General features: G+C 37.6%; 1 protein-coding gene and 1 long non-coding RNA gene across 4 annotated transcripts; both read right to left on the bottom strand.

The window, feature by feature from the left end:
* Positions 1-2491: 2491 nt before the first annotated feature.
* Positions 2492-3818, bottom strand: LOC131301900 (uncharacterized). Its single transcript, XM_058328410.1, has one exon. It carries the CDS (start codon positions 3673-3675, stop codon positions 2638-2640), a length of 1038 nt encoding a protein of 345 aa, XP_058184393.1. The 5' UTR covers positions 3676-3818; the 3' UTR covers positions 2492-2637.
* Positions 3819-14656: 10838 nt separating this feature from the next.
* On the bottom strand, positions 14657-19083 carry LOC131301902 (uncharacterized). 3 transcript variants are annotated; one of them, XR_009191458.1, is made up of 3 exons: positions 18706-19083; positions 15232-16878; positions 14657-15135 (listed from the first exon to the last, which is right to left on the bottom strand). It is a non-coding gene; the product is annotated as an uncharacterized LOC131301902 (long non-coding RNA). The 3 variants fall into 3 exon arrangements; XR_009191456.1 differs by having other exon boundaries at positions 16669-16878; positions 18706-19063; XR_009191457.1 differs by lacking the exon at positions 18706-19083 and having other exon boundaries at positions 14740-15135; positions 16252-16662.
* Positions 19084-20402: the final 1319 nt, after the last annotated feature.

The following is a 20402-nucleotide window of genomic DNA, read 5'->3' as shown; positions in this document are numbered from 1 at the left end:
TGTGTTCAGAACGTGATTTTAAAGGTACCCGTCAGAAATCGGCACAAAAAAAAAACACATCGAGCTGGAAGAGCTTGATTTGAGCAATTTTTATTTGAACTGTTTAATAAAAAATTGTTCAGAACTGTTCGGATGAAGCACTTACCGGTCTTTTTTTGCCGATTTCTAGCGGGTACCTTTAAAATTACATTATAAACACATTGAGCAGCTCAAATCATTGAAATTCAATAGGGAAAGGAGGGGATCCGTATTTCAACTAAATTGAGGGATGAACACTAAAATGAGGGACGAACTATGTGTCACACATACACACACACAAAACTTCAGGTAAGGGCATCCTTAACTTTTGAAGGTAAGGACCTCCCCTTTCCCTATCGAATTTCGATGATCCGAGCTGCTCAATGTGTTCAGAACGTGATTTTAAGAATATTCGCGAGAAATCGGCAAAAATAATGACCGATAATGGCTTCATCCAAACAATTTTTGTTTGCTTTTTATCGAATAGTTAAAATAAAAACTATTCGGATGAAGCTCTTTCCGATCTTTGTTCTTCCTGATTTCTCCCGGACACCTTTAAAATCATGTGCTGAACACATTGAACAACTCAAATAATCAAAATTCAATCAAGAAAGGCAAAAAAAGGGGACGTCCGCAACTTAATACGGTAAGGGCGTCCTTACCTGAAGCTGACTATATATATACACATACACACACACACAAAATTTCATTCCTAAAATTCAATTAATAAACAAAGTATTCCATTCCTAAAAAAAAGACATAATAAGGGTTACAGTCTACTGTTTAAAAAAAACGTGAGAGAGAAATAACTAACTGACGAGAGAGAGATTGAGATGAGAGAGATATATATACTGCATATACTCAGTATGTACTCCAACATATATATATATATATATATACACACACACACAGTAAATAGCCAGAGAGATGAGAGAAGACAGAGAGAGAGATGAGAGATGATCGTCTTCTTTCTTCTAGACTTTTCTTCATTTCTTCGTTTCTGATTTATAAGGGGAGAAGAAACATATAAATATCTGTAGCCCTAATTGCAGTTTAACCCATATGTTTTAAGAAATAACATATTTACTCTGCGCGTATCCAAAACGTATCCGAATACCAAAAAATAAAATAAAAAAACAAGATACTCTATAAAATGTATCGAATACGTATCCGGAGCATATCCAAGTGAATCCGTATCCGATACGCATACGGTACGTGATACAGATGCCAAAATAGAATATCTATGCTTCATAGCATGCAACAATTCGAAAGCAAAAAACCCTCTTTTTTATATATATTATAGTTGTCAAATCATGAATAGAAAAGTTGCTAGCCAAGAGATTTTTGTTTGTCATTTTCCATTTTTTAGGAAGCAAAAGGAATCTTTGCATCAAGCCATCAGCTCTCGAAAAGAGAAGCAAGTGCCATGCCTATTAGACCGCATGATTATCCAAAAAATTCAGACCTAGGTAGGACTAAACATTATAGATATTGAATACTTAACATCAGATTTAGGCTTCTTTCTCGAAGAGCTAATGCCTCCATTCCAGAGCCGGTTTTTAAAGATTCGGCATTCCTTTCTGCCCAAATATTGTAGATAGATGCAGCTGGAGACAGCTTATAATCAGCATGACTCCTATTTTCCCAGCTTTACATAGCATAGTCTGTATTTAGAAGGGAGGGACCTCTAGACACCCCATTAATTGTCTAGTGTTGGTTTTTGTACTCGTGGAATAGAAATTGTTTTTGTTTCCTACTCTATTTAATGTTCTTGAGTTCTCTTCTAAGTAGGTTAGAAGAGATTCTATATAACTTGAGGGCGTGAACACTTGCAATTTTAAGGGGGTTAACCAGTAAACCATAGGGAGAAATAACAATGTTATCATAGATTTTCTGTGAAAATCCAACTATTGTAAATGGAGGAGAAGAGGAACCACCAACTTGAAGCCAACTTCCAATCGGATCAAAAGGCAAAAAATTAAAAGCAATACTGGTGCTAAAGGATTTGCAGATGAGACGTAGTCTTCGATTCTTCATTTTTCTGATATATACCATGTCTCTATTTAAGGCAAGTGTTCCAGAAAAACTATGGTCTAGATCAAGTTGTGACATTTATTCTCTCTCACACGCATAGTCACGGGAGCAGAAACCTGTTATGCTGTGGCTTATGGCCAAGCTGCTATAAATGTAGTCTGATTTGTGAGTTCAAGATCTTGCACATTCGACATTTAGCTGCATTAACACTAAACATCTTTGACTTACCTCACTGATAAGGAAATAAAAAATGCATAATTTCAGCGAGATGATTGTTTCCAAGATCACAGGCAGGAACCATTCTCACAATTTGTGAACAGACATATAATCTTCCGGCCTTCCTTTTACTTTTTGTTATCATTTTTGGGCTAAATGTTCCGGCAGAGAAGGAAATAAAGATGGCCACCATTCATAATGACATAGATCAAGGGGACTAGGCTATCAAGAAGAACAATCTATTAGCAAAAACTTCTTAATAACTGGGCAAAAATTTGTGTATATATAAAGCACCACTGCACCAGGGGGACAAAACACACAACCGAACGAACGCAAGTATTACGAGTACATGTATTACCTTTTCTTCGGTTACCAATTAGCATCCAACTTGGGGCGCACTAAGGTGCTGTAACGAACGCACTCTACCGGGTCAATCATATCAAAACGGCCGATCTCCATAACCTTGAGGACGCTGTTTCGGTGCTTGAATTGGACATAAGCGTAGTCATCTTCGACCTGGCAGTGCTCGATCTCGCCATACACTCCAAAGCCCACGGAATGCAGGGCTTCCAAAGCGTCGTCATCAGTGAGGTACGGGTGGTCGAAGCCGATGCCTCCGTTCACATAAACCTGGCGCTGGACGGGGTCCAAGTCGGCCTGCTTCTCGACGGTCTTGATGAAATTGGGGACCTTGGAGATGGCTTCCTTGACGAGGGCCATCAGGTAGTCCTCCCCGAAGGATTGTACGAGCTCCATGAGGGGCTCCCCCTCCTCCTCATCCCCATAGTTGTTCATCATCGAAGGGAATGATGGTATCATGCTCTCGTTTCCCGAAGTAAAAATCCTTTGGGGCGGTTTGCGAGAGAAGAGCACGAACGAGGGATAGCACCAGAAGGGCCCGCGCGAGGGTTGACGGTTCCCGATCTTCTTGCGGGGATCTTTGACCGCCATCCGAGCCGCTTTTCGGTGCTTGAAGAGGATGCGAGCAGAGACCCAACGGAAGCGCTTGGTGTTGAAGGACTCGATCTCGCCGTACCGCTCGAAGAACGATCTCAGGGCCTCGTCGGTGACGTCCAAGTCGGGGATATTCACGCAGACCATGCGCTGGGCGGGATCCTCGTCGGCCAGCCAGCGAACCCTGTGGATGAAATCGTGGTCCTTGGTGACGGCTTCCATGACGAGGAACACCAGGAAGTTTTTCCCGAAGCCTTCTACAAGGTCATCGACTTCCTCCTTCTCCACGACATTTTTTTGGGATTGGGATCGACAACGCTTAAGGCCGCCCTCCCGCTTCCTGCTGGCCGAGGGCGAAGTCTGTGCCTTGGTGGTGGTGGTGGTGGTGGTAGTGGTGATGGTGGTGGTAGTGGTGATGGTGGTGGCGGCGGCGGATGAGCGCGTTATGGGCATGGCCTGAAGAATTGAGAATGTGGAGGCTAGGGTTTTCTTTTCTTGCAGTGGAGGCTAGGGTTTCATCAGTCTATTGGAGAGAGAGAGAGAGAGAGCGAGGGGGGGGGGGGGGGCAGGGAGGGGGTTGGTAGACCGGGAGAGTCGAAGAGGAGAGTATTATCATACATCCTATGCCCCTGGGTTATTAAGATAAATGACTTTTTTTTTCTCCTCATTGAAATTTTTTGTGGATTGGTCAGTTTTTTTAACAAAATTTTTATTGATTATTGCTTCGTTACGAGGAGAAAAATCTAAAAAGTAAAATATTATGATCGAAACTTGATTTTTTTAATCAAAACAAAAAATAAGCCAATAAGAAAATTTTTTTGTCTTTATTCAAAAAAATGAGTTTCGATCGTGATATTTTATTTTTTAGATTCTTCACGTCACGTCATGACGAATCAATAATTCACAAAAAATTGAAGAAAAACTAACAAATGCACAAAAAAAATTGAATAAAGACAAAAAAATAAATCATTTGACTTATTTAGGCCAAACTTTACCCGGATCTAATCCATCTTTCAGTCTTCCACCCTTTAAGGAAAAGCACGATTAGTCCTTATTAAAAAAAAATCACGTTCGTTTGTTATGCGTCAAATTTTTTTGAATTATTGATTCGTATTCGTCTTGATAAGACAAATCAAAAACGCAAAAAAAAATATTTTTACCCAAATATTTTGGGAAAACCATTTTTAAGTACAAAAAAAAAGTTAATTTTTCTTATTTTTTTGCTTAAAAGTAGTTATTTCTCAAAATATTTAGAGTTTTCCAAAAATTAATCATTTGGCTTATATATTTAGGCCAAACTTTACCTGGATCTAATCCATCTTTCAGTCTTCCACCTAGGGGTGATACCGATCCGGTTTCGACCGGTTTGAGTGTATTTTTCGGTTGAAATCGGATATCCGGTTTGAGATTTTTAGAAACCGGAACCGGTTGAGATAAAATCGGTCCGGTTTCGACCGGCTCAACCGGTTTCGGTCCGGTTTATCCGGTTTTCATTCATGGGCCATATTTTTTGCTCAACACATCAAAAAATTCACAATTCAACTCATAAAATATCAACTAAAAATCTATAATTCAACCCTTTTTTTTGGGCCCAACAAAAAAGGATCAAATTTGAGCCCAATACATAAAAAAAAAATCCATAAAAACATAATTAAGCCCATAAAAATAGTTTTTATCTAATAAATATATTTATTAGACCAATATACACCACGAAATATCAACCAAAAACCCATAATTCAACTCCTCTCCTATGTTTTTATATATATATATATGTTTATATTATACATATATATAACCGGTTCCGGTTTTTAAAACACATAAATCGGATCGAAATTATTTTTCCGGTTTATAAAATTTTATAAACTGGAACCGGATCGAAATTATTCAACAGGTTTAAAAAATCCGATCCGGTCCGATTTTTTCGGTTTCAATCGATTTTCCGGTTTCGAGTAACAGCCCTACTTCCACCCTTTAAGAAAAAAAGCACGTTTAGTCCTTATTAAAAAAAAGTTTGCATTTGTTAGCTACTATGCGCTAAATTTTTGTAGATTATTAATTCGTCTTGACGAAACGAATCGAAAAAGCAAAAAAAATTATTTTTACCCAAATATTTTGAAAAATAACCACTTCCAAGTTTTTAAAAAAAAAAGTCAGTTTTTTCATACTTTTTTTTGCTTAAAAGTGGTTATTTTTCAAAATATTTAGAGATTTTTCAATAATCTACAAAAATTTAGCATAAAATTAACAAACACAAAAAAATAAAATTGAATAACGACAAAACATGCATTCCTTATAAAAGCCCTAAAAGTTACACCGGAATCCTAGTACATAACAATACCCTAGAGTTTAACCCATGAAACAAATTAGACCCTGTACTTTTTTAATTGTATCAATGCAAACCCAATACTTACTGTACGACATCAATTCTAACCCATTGTTCCTTCTTTTTTTTATCAATCAGTAGATATTATTTCATTATTAATTCGATGAAAAGTCCAAAGACGCAATCCGTTGAACCCAGCTAGGAAAATCTCTTGGTACCAAGACACTGGATGCTCAATAAAAAAGGCATATTTAGCTATTTCATGAACCGCTCTCATTACAAATACAAGGAATAATGCAAACAACGAACTAATTTTAACACATCTTCCACATTAGCATTGGCCTCTATCTCCTTGTTTAGCATTTTGATGATTCCTTGCGCATCACCTCCCAAAACGAAAGTTGTATTTGGCTGATCCTTCGCTACCTCCGCTCCAAGCGAAAACCCCATGCCTCAACCATTTCTGTTGGCTGTAGGGTGAAATCTCTTCTTCTACTACTTGGACAAAATTCATGATGCTCTTCCATGGCATTCGCACAAATTTTCATGAATTTGAGGCCAGGCTTATGATTCGTATGAGTTGTTCCCAAAAAAGTTGATAGCATGTCACGCCATCGATTTTCAACATAATAACAATACATTTTTACATAAATAAAAACGTCAATAAATCCGACCACAATTCTCCATGAGACCATCTGACCATGCCACGTAATTTCATTGAAACCAATGTTCTGTCCTAAAGTAGTCGCGACGAATTACAGCCAATATACCCAGAGTGATGACAAAAGAGTGTATTTAGTTTAGTACATTCATCCGAAAATCAACGAATATAAATGAAGTTACATTTTCATCTTCCCAAAATGTGTAATACAAAAGATGAAAATATAACTCTCCAAAAAAAACTTTCAAAAGATGATCATATGATGCACACCAAGTACTCCAGACTATGTGTCACATCCCGACTTTTACATAACTAAGACAATAACAAGAATAAAAAAGAAGGGGTTAAAAATTAGCAGCCCACTTACCATTAGGATTAAAAAAAAAGGGGATATTTTTCAATTAGAGTATTTTTTTCTGCGTATTTGTCAATTTTTTTTATTAAAACTCTACGGATATCGCCCGAACCCTTTCAACTTCATTGCGGCACGAGAATGAGGTATGAGTCCTCGCAAGGCAGAAAACCGTAAGGAATAATCCGGAAAGAGTTGGCATCTTATTATAGGGGTGAATCGGATTAAATTCTATTAGAATATCCCTAGATTTTGCAGATATACTTGTACCTATTTCCCATTCTATATAGGAAATGCTATGAACACATCAATGTGTCACACCCCAACACCACCTCTCTCACATGTATGTTTGGGAATTTCACAATAATTTGAGAACAATTATGGTGCATATCTTGATAAACCGATTTTAAATCAAGTTTCTTGGAAGCTATATTCTGTTGGCCAATTCTTGATTACGTAACCAATAACAACGGCGGGCATGATTAACAAGCGTAGCACGTTGCGAAAGCACTAGTAATAAGATAAGAAGGTCTCCAACTATGAATTCACTAAATTCTTTCACACATTTCAAAATCAAAGACCGACCAAGGCCAATGGTAAAATGCTTTCACCTCCGCTGAGGTTATGACAAATGCAGTGCACTCCCCTGCATTTGAAAAGAATATGCAAAAACCTCCCCTCCCGTCAAATACTCAGACGTTAATTCTGGTGTAATAAGACAATTATACCCTCACAATATGAGGGACACTTGAGCAAATTTAGGATTTGTATTCACAAACAACTTCCGGTGTCCTGTATATGAATTAGGTTTTTTTTTTTTTTTTCAATTTCATTTTGGTTTTCAAATTAGTCTTATTTGCATTGCTACTTGTTTTATTTATTCATTTTTTCATATTTTAGGGTTTAGGGTTTGTTAGGGCTTGCCTAATTTATCAAAGTAGGGTTGCAAATTGGGGCTTTTCATTGTTAAATTAGGGCATGTAAATTGGGATTTTTCATTGTTAAATTAGGGAATGTAAGTTAAGTTTTTATTGTCAGTCACCTTGATTACTTCTTTATATCCAATTTATATCCACAATCACATATTTGCTCCGTCTTTTAAGAGCACTTGCATTGCTTGAAGAGGATGTATCTATACTTGCAGAAATATAGTTTTCTCGAAGAGCATTGCAACTAGTTTTTTATTAGATGATGATATTGTTGTGACTATTGTTTCACGCTTCAGGTAAATTTTATTTCTATTATTGAACAACTAATATATATAGAAAATATGGGAGGCCCCATTTTTTAACCTCGCCTAGGGCCTCAAAAATCTCAGGGCCGGGTTAAAGGTCCTCGGTGTGGCCCGTCTAATTCCAGTAAAAGACCAGCTTCAAACAACTTCTCAGGGAATTCCTGGACTACCTATAAATTGTTTAGTTGTCCAAACCATACACATGCTAAAACACAATTTTGCGAATTTACGAAAATCCTGGTGCTCTTTCTATGTACGTTGTTCCAACTTCTCACATTCAAATAGCTGTTTAGACTCGCTGAAAGTAAGGCGTGGTTCTACATTTGTCCATAACAATGGTTTTGATGAAGAATTTGATGACTAGTACAAATGTTTCTGTACCTTAGGTCGGCTCAACCCCATACTGAGAATATCATGGAAATGTTTATTGCTTCTCGTATCTAGAAGAAATTGCCCTCTCTTCCCTAGATTATGAAACCCACTATCAATACTTCTATCTTAACAAAAAAAGTTTATGTACATATTCAAGCCCCAAATCGCTGTCAGAGATTTCCTGTGAGGAAACCGATCTCCGATCAGACCTTGCATAAGATGGAGAGTGGCGTCCTGCACCTCGAATGCTAATTTTGTAAGCTTTTACTGTTCACTTTTTGAATAGCAATTAACAAGTCCTACATGCAAATTCGGTTTTAATAGTTAGATTCTTATTTTATTTATTGTCCTTTGAATGTAGCAAGAAACGGCATACTCTTCTCTAAAGTACTGGAATGACTTTTTTAGTAGAGAAAAATGTTGCTGCAACAAATGCTCACAATTGTTGTCAGCAGATCGAAATATTATTTAGGGGTGTATCAAGAGGACATCACTGGGTGAAGGTTGCCATGTATGTTAGATTTTTTAATCAAGAAACACCATTCAGATTGCCCATCCTTGCTGTGGACACTCAGACAGACACATGCCTCTTAGGTTTACCAAGAGGCATGGCCGATCCAGAGGTACACTTTTGTGCAGAACTTTGTTTTGGCATGCATCTGTTAGCGCAGAGTCTATTCTTTTAACCCCTCATCCTAAATCGAAACAAAAAAGCATTAAAACAAGTCTGTATACATGATAAAAATACAAACGGGGCATCAGTGAACTATTTCCAATCAAGAGTAAATTTAATGAACCACCATATCAAACTAAGTATCATGACACTAACAAAAAAAAATTGACACTACTAGTATTTCTCAAAACAAACTTTGCACGCTGAAAAAATGAGCAGCAAGTTTCATAGTTCCTGCTAAATAATACAGCGAAAGACGATAGAAAGATAGAGATTTTGCAATACAGGAAAATCTCACCAAAGCACTATAGATAAACAAAATTACGAAAGTGCATATTATTAGCCCTTTCTACAAGCAAATCCTCTATAGTATCACCTTCTGCCCGTGTCATCACTCCATAAAACTGGCGAATATCATTACTTTTGAGATACATTGCATTGCCATTCCAACCAAATTGATTTTTTAAAACTCTTAACTAATCTTAAATGGGGTTCAGTGGCCATTGAAATTATTGTAGCCGTCACCAGAGGGGCTGCAGCAATCCTGTGTGCTTCTAATGGTTGTTGTATTGCTTGCATTGCATTTGTATAGAGTTGCCACGTGTATTCGAATTGCTGGAGTCGATTATGTGCACGTTAGATGGCTTCCGCAGCAAGCTCAGTGATTTCATTAAATTCCAAGCCATCGATGACATTTATATTGTTTGGTTTGCGGTAGAATGCAACCCCATTCCAACCAAAAGTAGGCCCCCCACTTCTATAAAATGAACATCATGTGCAATGACAACTGGTATCCTATTCTCCTCCACAAACAAAGAGCACCAAGACCAAAAATATATATCCTCGCTTCATTTAATACATTTTGAGCAAGTCTCAAAATTTCAACGGCCGCCTCGAAAGTAGTTAACTGGTTGTGTACCCTCTCCTCTACGATGAATGCATGCAAGATTGAGAACATCGTTTGGGAGGAGATTAGCCATTTTCAGAAGTGGGTGTGATTTGCGCAATTTGAGCTGTGTTTAAAGCTAACCAAACATCTAAAACTCCACAAAACTAGATAGCACACGCTTTTTAATTTCTGCCCAAACATACACTGGGCAACCCGGCCCAATACCCGACAGCCTACAAACCAAACCTAGCTAAACCCGTCATCTCCATCCATCGCAACTGAAAAACCTTTGTCTGCCCCTATCAAGGTCACGCCATAAACCCTTTGTCTGCCCTTATTGCCGGAGAACAACCCTTGCCAGATCTTTGTTCACCGTATTTGAGACCCTTTGTCTGCCCCTGAATCACCACCACCACCACAAACTCCCAAAGCCTCACTTAATCTCTACCACCGTGCTCCTCCACCAACCCCTCAGCCCCTCAAACCTCAAGGGAGCTCTCTGAATTACCAATACAGCTGCAAACCCCTAAATCCTTCAGGAATGGGAGTTACTTTGAGGGGTTGTGGAGGAGATTGGAGAGGCAATTTAAGAGGTGTTCGGGAATCACGCTTGAAGGGTTTTTGGGGGGTTTAACAGGGCAAATGGTGGTGGCGGCGGCAGAGGAGCCTTGATGGTGGCAGTAGAAAGGTGGCGAAGGCTTTAGGGGTTTGCAGCTGTAGTGGCAATTTAGAAAGCTCACCTCTAAAGTTTCAGAGGTTGGAGGATGAGCATGGTGGTAGAGATTGAGTGAAGGATTTGGGAGTTTGGGGTGGTGGCGGCGATTCGAGGGTAGACAAAGGGTCTCAAATGTGGCAAACAAAGATACAACAAGGATTGTTCTTCGGCGATAGGTGACATTGATAAGGGCAGACAAAGGGTTTTTGGTTGCGGTGGATCGAGATGATAAATTTAGCTAGGTTTGGTTTGTAGACTGTTGGGTATTGGGCCAGGTTGCCCAGTGTATGTTTGGGAAGGAATTAAAAAGACGTGGGCTATCTAGTTTTGTGGGGTTTTAAATGTTTGGTTAGCCTCAAACACAGCTCAAATCACGCCACCCGCACCCACTTCTCCACTTCTGAATTGGAAAATGATGGCTAGTCCCCTCCCAAACGATGTTCCCAATCTTGCATTCATCATAGAGAAAAGGGTACAGGACCAGTTAACTACTTTCGAAGAGGCCGCTGAAAATTTGAGACTTGCTCAAAATGCATTAAATGAAGCGAGTATATGTTTTTTGGTATTGGTGCTTTCTGTTCGCAGAGCAGAGGAGATAGGATACCAATTATCACTGCACACGATGTTCATTTTATAGAAGTGTGGGGCCTACTTTTGGTTGGAATGGGCAAGGGTTGCATTCTACCCCGAACCAAACAATATAAATGTCATTGATGGTTTGAAATTTGATAAAATCACTGAGCTTGCTGCCATTGGTGACCATGAGGAGGCCATCCAACGTGCACACAATCGACTCCAGCAATTCGAATACGCGTGGCAGTCCTTTACAAATGCAATGCAAGCAATACAACAACCATCAGATGCACACAGGATCGTTGCAGCCCCTCTGGTGAAGGCTACAATAATTCTAGTGGCCACTAGACCCCATTTAAGATTAGTTAGAGTTTTAAGAAATCAATTTGGTTGGAAAGGCAATGCAATGTATCCCAAAAGTAATGATATTTGCCGGCTTTATGGAGTGATAACACGGGCGGAAGGTGATGCTATGGAAGATTTGCTTGTAGAAAGGGCTAATAATATGCACTTTTGTAATTTTGTTCATCTGTAGTGCTTTGGTGAGATTTTCCTATATTGCAAATTCTCTATCTTTCTATTTTATTTCGCTGTATTATTTGAAATATGAAACTTGTCGCTCATGTTTTTCAGCATGTTTTTCAGCATGTGATGTTTGTTTCGAGAAATACTAGTAGTGTCAATTTCTTTTGGTTAGTGTCACGAGACTTAGTCTGATATGGTGGTTCATTAAATTTACTGATGCCACATTTGTATTTTAATCATGTATACAGATTTGTTTTAAGGCCTGTTTGTTTGGATTTAGGATGAGGGGTTAAAAGAATAAACTATGCCCTAATAGAGGCATGTCAAAACAGAGTTTTGCACAAAAGTGTACCTCTGGATCGGCCATGCCTCTTGGTAAACCTAAGAAGCATGTGTCTGTTGAGTGTCCACAACAAGGATGGGCAATCTGAATGGTGTTTCTTGATTAAAAAATCTACCATACACGGCAACCTTCACCCAGCGATATCCTCTCGATACTCTCCTAAATAGTATTTCAAACTGCTGACAACAATTGTGAGCATTGGCTGCAGCAACATCTTTCTCTACTAAAAAAGTCATTCCAGTACTTTTAGAGAAGAGTATGTCATTTCTTACTGCATTCAAAGGACAATAAATAAAATAAGAATCTAACTATTAAAATCAAATCTGCATTCAGGAAAAAATAAGTCCGACTTATTAATTGCTATTCAAAAAGTGAACAGTAAAAGCTTACAAAAGTAGCATTCGAGGTGCAGGACCCCTTTTCATCTTATGTAAGGTCTGATCGAGATCAGTTTCCTCACGAGAAATCTCTGACAGCGATTTGGGGCTTGAATATGTTTATAAACTTTTTTTGTCCGAATGAGTTAAGATACAAGCATTGATGGTGGGTTTCACAATCGAGGGAAGAGAGGGCAATTTCTTCTAGATACGAGAAGCAATAAACATTTCTATGATTTTCTCAGTATGGGGTTAAGCCGACCTAGGGTATAGAAACATTTGTACTAGTCATCGAATTCTTCATCAAAACCATTATTATGGACAAACGTAGAACCACGCCTTACTTTCAGCGAGTCTAACAGCTACTTGAATTTGAGAAGTTGGAACAGCGTATATAGAAAGAGCACCAAAATCTTCGTAAATTCGCAAAATTGTATTTCAGCATGAGTATGGTTTGGACAATAAAACAATTTATAAGTAGACTAGGAGTTGTTTGAAGCTAGTCTTTCTTGTACTAGAATTAGACAGGGCGGCCACATTGAAGACCTCTGACCCGGCCCTGAGATTTTTGAAACCCTAGACGAGAATAGAAAATGGGGCTTCCCATATTTTTTATATATATATATTAGTTGTTCACTAATAGAAATAAAATTTACCTAACGCGTGAAACAACGGTCACAACAATATCATAATCTAATAAAAAACAGTTGCAGTGCTAGCTCTTTGAGAAAACTATACCATTCCTAGCTGCATCGTATGATACAGATCTGTTTCTGCCCGGGAATTTGTTGAGAGAGATTCTGGGGTTGAATGGGTTGATAGACTTTTCGTGTTCGAATGAGTTACGAGAGAATTCATGTTTTGTGATCGAAAGCATGGGGGGAGATTTCTTCCAAAGTAGAAAACGAGACAAGCGTATGGGGTTTCGTTTTGAGTTTGATCTCTGGTGGGTTTCTTAAGATAGATTAAAGACAAAAGTAGGAAAAGAGAGTATTTGTATTAAACTTGAACTCCCTATTTATACTACTCTATGGAAAGTTTTAGTACAAAGAAGATAAACTTTGAGATAATTCCAGAATTCTACATGTGACTAATTCACACCAAAAACTCTAGATATTTTACAAGGATATTCTAGAGTTTTTAGAGCTAGATATTTTTGAATTTCTAAAAACTAGATATTTATATATTCTTCAATAATATCTTCATGTTTGGGTTTTGTCAATTAGAGCTTCGACAATTGGACTTGTTCGGACTTAATTTTTTGTACTTAAATACTAAATTTAGTTTAAACTTTCAAAAACGTTAATCATAATTAATATACATTTAAAAGGTGGATACACATAATAATACCAACAAACTATGCTGACATTTAAAAAAATAATTTAAGATGCAAAATTTCAAGTCTCTCTACTGGGGCCTATTACATTAAGAGTTTCTGTTCCATTTGTTAGGAAAAGAAAAGTCAGGTAAAACACAATAAGATTTGGCCAAACATATGGTTTAATGCATGCTCACGTTTGATGATACCTACTCTGAAAAGCCCTTCGCCCAGCTCTATGGATTGAAGCCAAATTCGACATCAAAATTTACAAAGTGGACTTTTTAGGATCTTTGGATATCAACTATTTCAACGGTCCTCCATCCCCTCTAAATGCACAAATGTTTGAGTTTGATTCATTCATATCTTTTCTATGATTTGTACGTAACTTCAACTTGAATTGTCACTACAAGAAAATTCACCATTCCCAACTAACCATTTAGTTGGCAAATGTGAGATTTTTAGTCGGCCAAAGGATTTCCCGACTAAATAATTTAGTCAACGGTACATTTGCCGACTAAAAAATATTTAGTCGGCTAAAGTTTGCTTTTTTATCGACCATCATGTTTAGTCGGAAATTAAAATTTAGTCGGTAAATGTTCAGACTATCACCAACTAAACTTTAGTCGGGGAATGTTAACACTCATCAGCAACTAATTGTTTAGTCGGCAATAATAGATTTTTTTTTAAAAGAAAAAACTGGGAAATAACAATCAGCGACTACTTTTTTTAGTCGGCAATAATAGATTTTTTTAAAAAAAATTGGGAAATAACAATCAGTGACTAATTTTTTAGTCGGCAATAAAAGCTGTTTTTTTTAAAAAAAAAACTGGGATATAATACACCTTGGTAACCAATCCGAAAAGCTGAAATCCCAAAAACTGCTACAATCCTTTTCCCATTTTCATTCCTTGAAAATTGAAGCCAACGATCATTACATCCACATTTGCCAACGTGCTGTAATTAATAGGAAACTAAAAATTCCAATAAATAGAATTGTCCACCAATTATTTAGTAAACAAATTATATCCAAATCCCTAGAGCGCAAAATAATGACACATCGAACGACAACAAGGGAAAAACCAAAAATCGAAGCGACAGTATACTAACCATGTAATATTAAACAAAATGTATCCAAACAAAAAGTTCAACTCGCTGCACGTAGAATCCACAACCAAAATCTAACGTTGATCTTCATAGTCCGTAACCCAAAGCAGAACCGTGGGATACTCCACTAAAATGACAATTTGTAAAAAAAACAAACCACCATCTATTATGCAATATGATCTTGTGCACTACCAAAATCAGATGCAGTCGGTCTTCTACTATATTACAATATAGGATGTAGCAGGAATAGATGTAGCAAGAATATTGATTGAGATACTAACCTGATCAAAACTTGAAGATGGAGCAGTCTTAATTGCTGTATCCAGGGTAGGGAGGGGTACTTTGCTGAAAAGTGCTTAAGTTGTATAGTTTTGAGCTATTGCCGGTAGAAGCTGCACTGTAACGAGGTGGGGGAAGAGAGACCCTTATTGAAGCATTCCCCATCCGTCAACTATTAAAGAAACAAAAAAAAAACATATTGGTTTTAGTAACTGGAGGTTAAAAGTCTTGGTCCAAAATACTTGTGGTATAAGAGTTAATTTTTTACCTAAACTACTGAATTTCAGCAAAATGCAGACATGGACACTTGCTGTATTGTCAATATTCAAATGGACAAACTAGTGGGAACCTTAAAATTGACAAAGGCTTGATCAGGGATGTTATCATCAAACTCCCTCATCTTGTCCCAAGGGCCACCTCCTACGCCTACTAAGAAAACAACAAGGGGTACTACGATGAAGCAGCATAAAAGTACGTGTTCCAAAACAAAAAAGACAGAAAGAGAAAGGTCAACCTAAGTCTCGAGTTATGAAAAGGTTGACCTTGCTTTTATCAAAGCATCAATAGTCTTCTCTTCCTACGGACTGACTTGACCATGCGCATTATCAACACATCTTGTCACCTAATAGCAATGGAAAATCAATGAAGTACTTGACAATGGGCTCCCAATCCTTTATGCTAAATACTAAGTCGCTTCTCAAGTAGTCCTAGGAATTTTCATGTAGTTTCAAATGAGTTTATTTTGCCCTTCTATTCTTTAAGCAAATACAAAGCTCATTGACTGCTCCTACCCCCATCATAACCTCTTAAAACTAAATGACTGCTCCTACCTCCATTCTTCGAAAAATCAGGATATAGCAGGTTGAATCATACCATTTTTTTTAACTAAATGACTGTTCCTACCTCCATCCTAACCTCTAAGCAATGGAGCTATGTAATTAAAATACAACCACCAATAGTCTCTCAGTAGTTAACCAACCTATTTCTGAAGAAATGTTAATTCCACTTTGTAGTGCGTTACTGTAGCTTGGGCCCTTGACTACATCTGATAAATATTGAGCCAAACAACTTTACGAGTGACAATATCTTATCTCAAAATTCATGAGTAAATAGCCAAATGAATAAGAAAGGCCGTACAGCAAAACCGCATAATATTCAGCAACTCAAAATTCATTTTCCAGCAACAAAGTTCAAATTTCGCATCCTATTTGTTCTCGAACCAAGCCGAGTGCTTCGAATACAAATTGAGACACTTGACCCAAAGAAGGGCTGGAGTCGGAACACTGACCTTATGAAAGAGCGAGAGATCGGAGTCGGGGAGAAAAGGAGTGGCTTCAGTGGTGGCGTCCATGGTGTTTTGCTGTGTCGTGCCATGCACTTTTTATTGTGTCGTGCCATGCCTTTTTTGTCGCGTCGTGTCGTGCCGGCCCGTTTACTTAATCGTGTGTCGTGCCGTGCCGTGCCTTTTTAAATCGTGCCGATGGTGCCGTGTTGTGCCATTGATTTTCGTAAACACATCACCAACCGATTTTCGTCTAAAAAAAAATCTTTCCAAAAAGCACACATTTCCATGCCTCTAATGTTCTTAAGTGTGTAGTATTCAATCCTAATTTGAGGCCTACTAGCAAAAAGAACTATCTTTTTTGCTTAAAACTTTATTGAGACTTGTAAATTTCAATTCAAATGGGAAAAAAAAACAGTTCACCTGTAATACTACTTCCACTAGACAGGCTGCAACCTTCTCAGCTTTGAGCCTCAGTTTCATCAACTGCTTCTTCCTCTCATGTGTCACCTGAGATTTTTCCTTCCTCTTCTTCATTTGCAGAAAGCAGAATACACCAGCAGCAAGAGAAAACAAGAAAAACCAGCAGCAGCAACAGCGCCGGAAAAGAGCTGGCTGGAAGTTCTCAATATTCTTCACATAAGAGCAATAAAAGCGCTTCAAGTTATGGAGTGTCTCCAAAGTGAATACTGACATTATCAGAATAAAACATTTCCATATAAGGATAAACTTCCACTATTTAAGACAGAAGTTGAACTGTTGGAAAAGTCATTCAGGGGTTGATCCAAAGCCTCAAGAACTTTCAGAACATTTATACATATATACAAAATGGCATCCGCTACAAAAAGGCATGGGACAGAGACGTTATCTGGATTCCACCATAAGAAAATCTTGAGAATTGGGAAAACTAAGCAAGGATTCATAAATTATCAAGGTATAAGTTGCAGAAAATGAGTCAGGCTACAAGATGAAGGGGATGAAACAAACACATGATGAGGTGTGAGAACCTAATAGCTTTATTTATTGATCCTATGTGATTTACTGTATAACATGCACTTTTTTTATTATTAATTTGCTATGAAATTCCAAAGCTTGTGTCTAGTCATATCATAACAGAAGACAGAACAGGACAAGTACATTGCAATGATGAACCAATTACTGAACAAGTGAACAACCAGAATTCAGATCAAATAGGAGTTTCCTACCAGAAGGACTGGAGGAAAAAGCATTTAACCATTGCATTTCAAAAGTGAAAACAAACTAAACATATTGCAATTCCAAACATTATAATTCAACTTCAGTACTTCACCAATTTAAAGCAGTATAATTTCAACTACAACAAGTCTAGCTACAAAACCCATATCAATTTCCATCAGTTGAGAGAAGTAACAAACCCATTTTCTGTTAACGAGGTGCCTTCTTTCCATCCAATGCGCTATGCATTCCCTTTCAACAGATCCGAGCATCAATCAATATAGTAAGGAAATGTAGTGAGCCTTGAAAAGGCTCCAAAGTCCTAATCCTGAATTTCTAGAATTTTTACTTTTTTAATTGGTCAAAAGGAGAAGACTTCTGGTGGGAGGGGAACGTGGGGGTTGAGAGAGAGAGAGAGAGAGATTTTCTGGTGGGAGGGGATCGTGGGGGGTTTTGAGTATGTGTGAGGGAGAGAGAGTGTGCGTGTGGCAACGTGGGAGTTGGCTGCCTCGGTGGGGAGTTGGCTAAGAGTGGGGAAACGAGTGCAATTGTCTCTCTCCCCAATTCGATTAATGGGTTTTCCCAATCTTTCTCTGATACTCTTCTCTTTCTCTCAATGGCCATTGGCCAAAATAATGGCTAAGCTAAAAGTAACTACTCCAATTTGAAGCCCTTTTTCGATGCTTAAAGTGTTGTTCTAAATAAAATTTGCCTCAACCCAAAAAATAAAAGAGGTATGCTTCTTAGTTCTTACCTAATTTTTTTATTTTCCTCTGTCTATTTAGTATAGTAATCTGTTTCAACTCCAACCTAAAAAACAGTGTGTAACTCTGGCTGTTGGTTTTTTAAGTCCCAAATGGTTGAATGTTCAAAATTAGTACCCATTTCTAGAAAAACCATTTCGTAACCCTAACACACATAAACAGAGTGTAACCTCGTACTACACTTTTTCGATTTCTCCTGTATGATTAGTCTTAGAAAAAGAAAAAAAAGACCAAAACCTAACACAGACATTACTAAACATACAAAATACAAATTGTACTTAAAAATTATTACCCACCTCTAAAACAGTTTACTGTCAACAAGCAATAGCCTCGGTTGCAATTGGCAGTAGCAAGAAGGAATTAACATGTGGTCAACAAACAGGAAAACGAAAATGGTAGCATGAATTAACATGTTTTCACATCAAAACCCCAAGTACTTGCAGTAAAACGGGACAAAGCCGACGATCGTGAATGAAAACGGGCCAAGGTTGTAAATACTCACTGTTTGAGAGTTGTGTGTCACCGGAAACGAAGAGAGACAGTTGTAGATCTAGGGTTTCAGTCGTTTGAGTTGCTGAACGGCAGCAGCAACGGAACGGAAATAGCAGTCGTTGAACGATCACAGACTCACCGCCGGAAATGGAAACGGAAACGGCAAAGGCAGTCACCACCGGTCAGTGGTCACCGACTACGGCTTCACTGTTTGAGAGTTAAGAGGGAGAGAGAAAGACGTTGAGAGAGAGAGAGAGAGAGAGAGAGAGACTCAAGCGTTGAGAGGGAGAGACGGTGAGAGTGAGAGAGAGAGAGAGTCAGACGAGAGTGAGAGAACAGAGAGACCGAGGGAAAGAGGGCTGCTAGGGGTTGTTCTCCGGCCTCATCTCTTTCTATTTATACTGTTGCGGTGCCTGATCATGTGCGACAGTCGCACGATAATGCATATACACTCAATAAAGAAAAATTCTCGTAGAGTCCTAAAATGCATCACTTGAGGGCCGTCCGAGCTGTTTTTTGAAAATCGGAACCGTCTACCTTTTATGTGGGAGTGATTATATCAGTCTTACAAAAAATAAACTAAATTGGTTATCGTTATATACTGATCGCACATAACAAAAAATTTTCTATTAATGAATTTACATCCCGATGAAAGGGCTTCCAAAACTCGATAGACCCGAAATTTTGTGAAAGTGATTAAAACACCAAGAATAACAAAATGAACGGTATAGATTTATCATACTTGTGTCACAATCGTGTGGCTAGCGTACATTGGACTATAACAAAATATATTGGTTTAGACTTAGATAAGTTAGATGTATAAATTTGAAAGGTAGCTACTAACTCATTTTTTCAAATGTTCAATCTAAACCGTTACGATTTAAGATCTTATGAAATTTATCATTCTCCCCTAAATAGGTGATAATTGGACGTCGGAAACCACGTGATCAAAACACATTTGGTGCTTTTAAACGAGTTAAAATCTTATATTGCACCACTGGAGGGCCGCTCGAGTTGTTTTTTGAAAATCGAAACCGTCTACCTTTTATGTGGGAGTTATTATATCATTCGTGCAAAAAATGAAGTACATTGGTTATCGTTATATACTGGATTGCACATAATAAAAAAAATTCTATTAATAAATCTACGTCTCGATGAAAGAGCTTCCAAAACCCGATAGACCCAAAAATTTGCGAGAGTAATTAAAACACCAAGAACAACAAAATGAACGGTATGGATTGTCATACTTGTGTCGCAATTGTGTAGCTAGCGTATAAGAGGCCCGTTTTTATAGAATATAATTATATAATATATATTTTCCTTGTTCTAATTATAAGTACAAAAAAATTGTTAACCTTGATGGTTTGTGTGTCAACTGTCAAGTCTCCAAGGACTTGGGTTCGAACGCTATAGAGATTATTATTTTTAAATTAGTTTTTTTCTTATTTATTTTCTACGTATTTTTTTTAAATATTTATTAGATAAAACGGAATGTATAGTAGTATATGTGTAGTAATTGGTATATTATCAATTATCATGTTTGAATTTTGATTCAAAATTTCTTAATCATATAAAATATTTTAAAAGCTTATTTTACTTAAATAAAAGGAAATGATTAATAAATTATTGGATTATCAAAAAAATACTTAGAAATAAAGTAAACTTTAATCTAAAATCCCTTGTTTATTTAATAACATATTTTTTTTG

The sequence above is a fragment of the Rhododendron vialii genome, chromosome 9a (genome assembly GCF_030253575.1).
Source record: "Rhododendron vialii isolate Sample 1 chromosome 9a, ASM3025357v1".
NCBI lineage: Eukaryota > Viridiplantae > Streptophyta > Magnoliopsida > Ericales > Ericaceae > Rhododendron > Rhododendron vialii.
The sequence above is the reverse complement of the archived record's forward strand: the minus strand, read 5'-3'. Positions and strand labels throughout refer to the sequence as shown.

Bases quoted from the DNA above. Each gene is read 5' to 3' on its own strand.
- LOC131301900 (XM_058328410.1), bottom strand. From the start codon at position 3,675: ATGCCCATAACGCGCTCATCCGCCGCCGCCACCACCATCACCACTACC.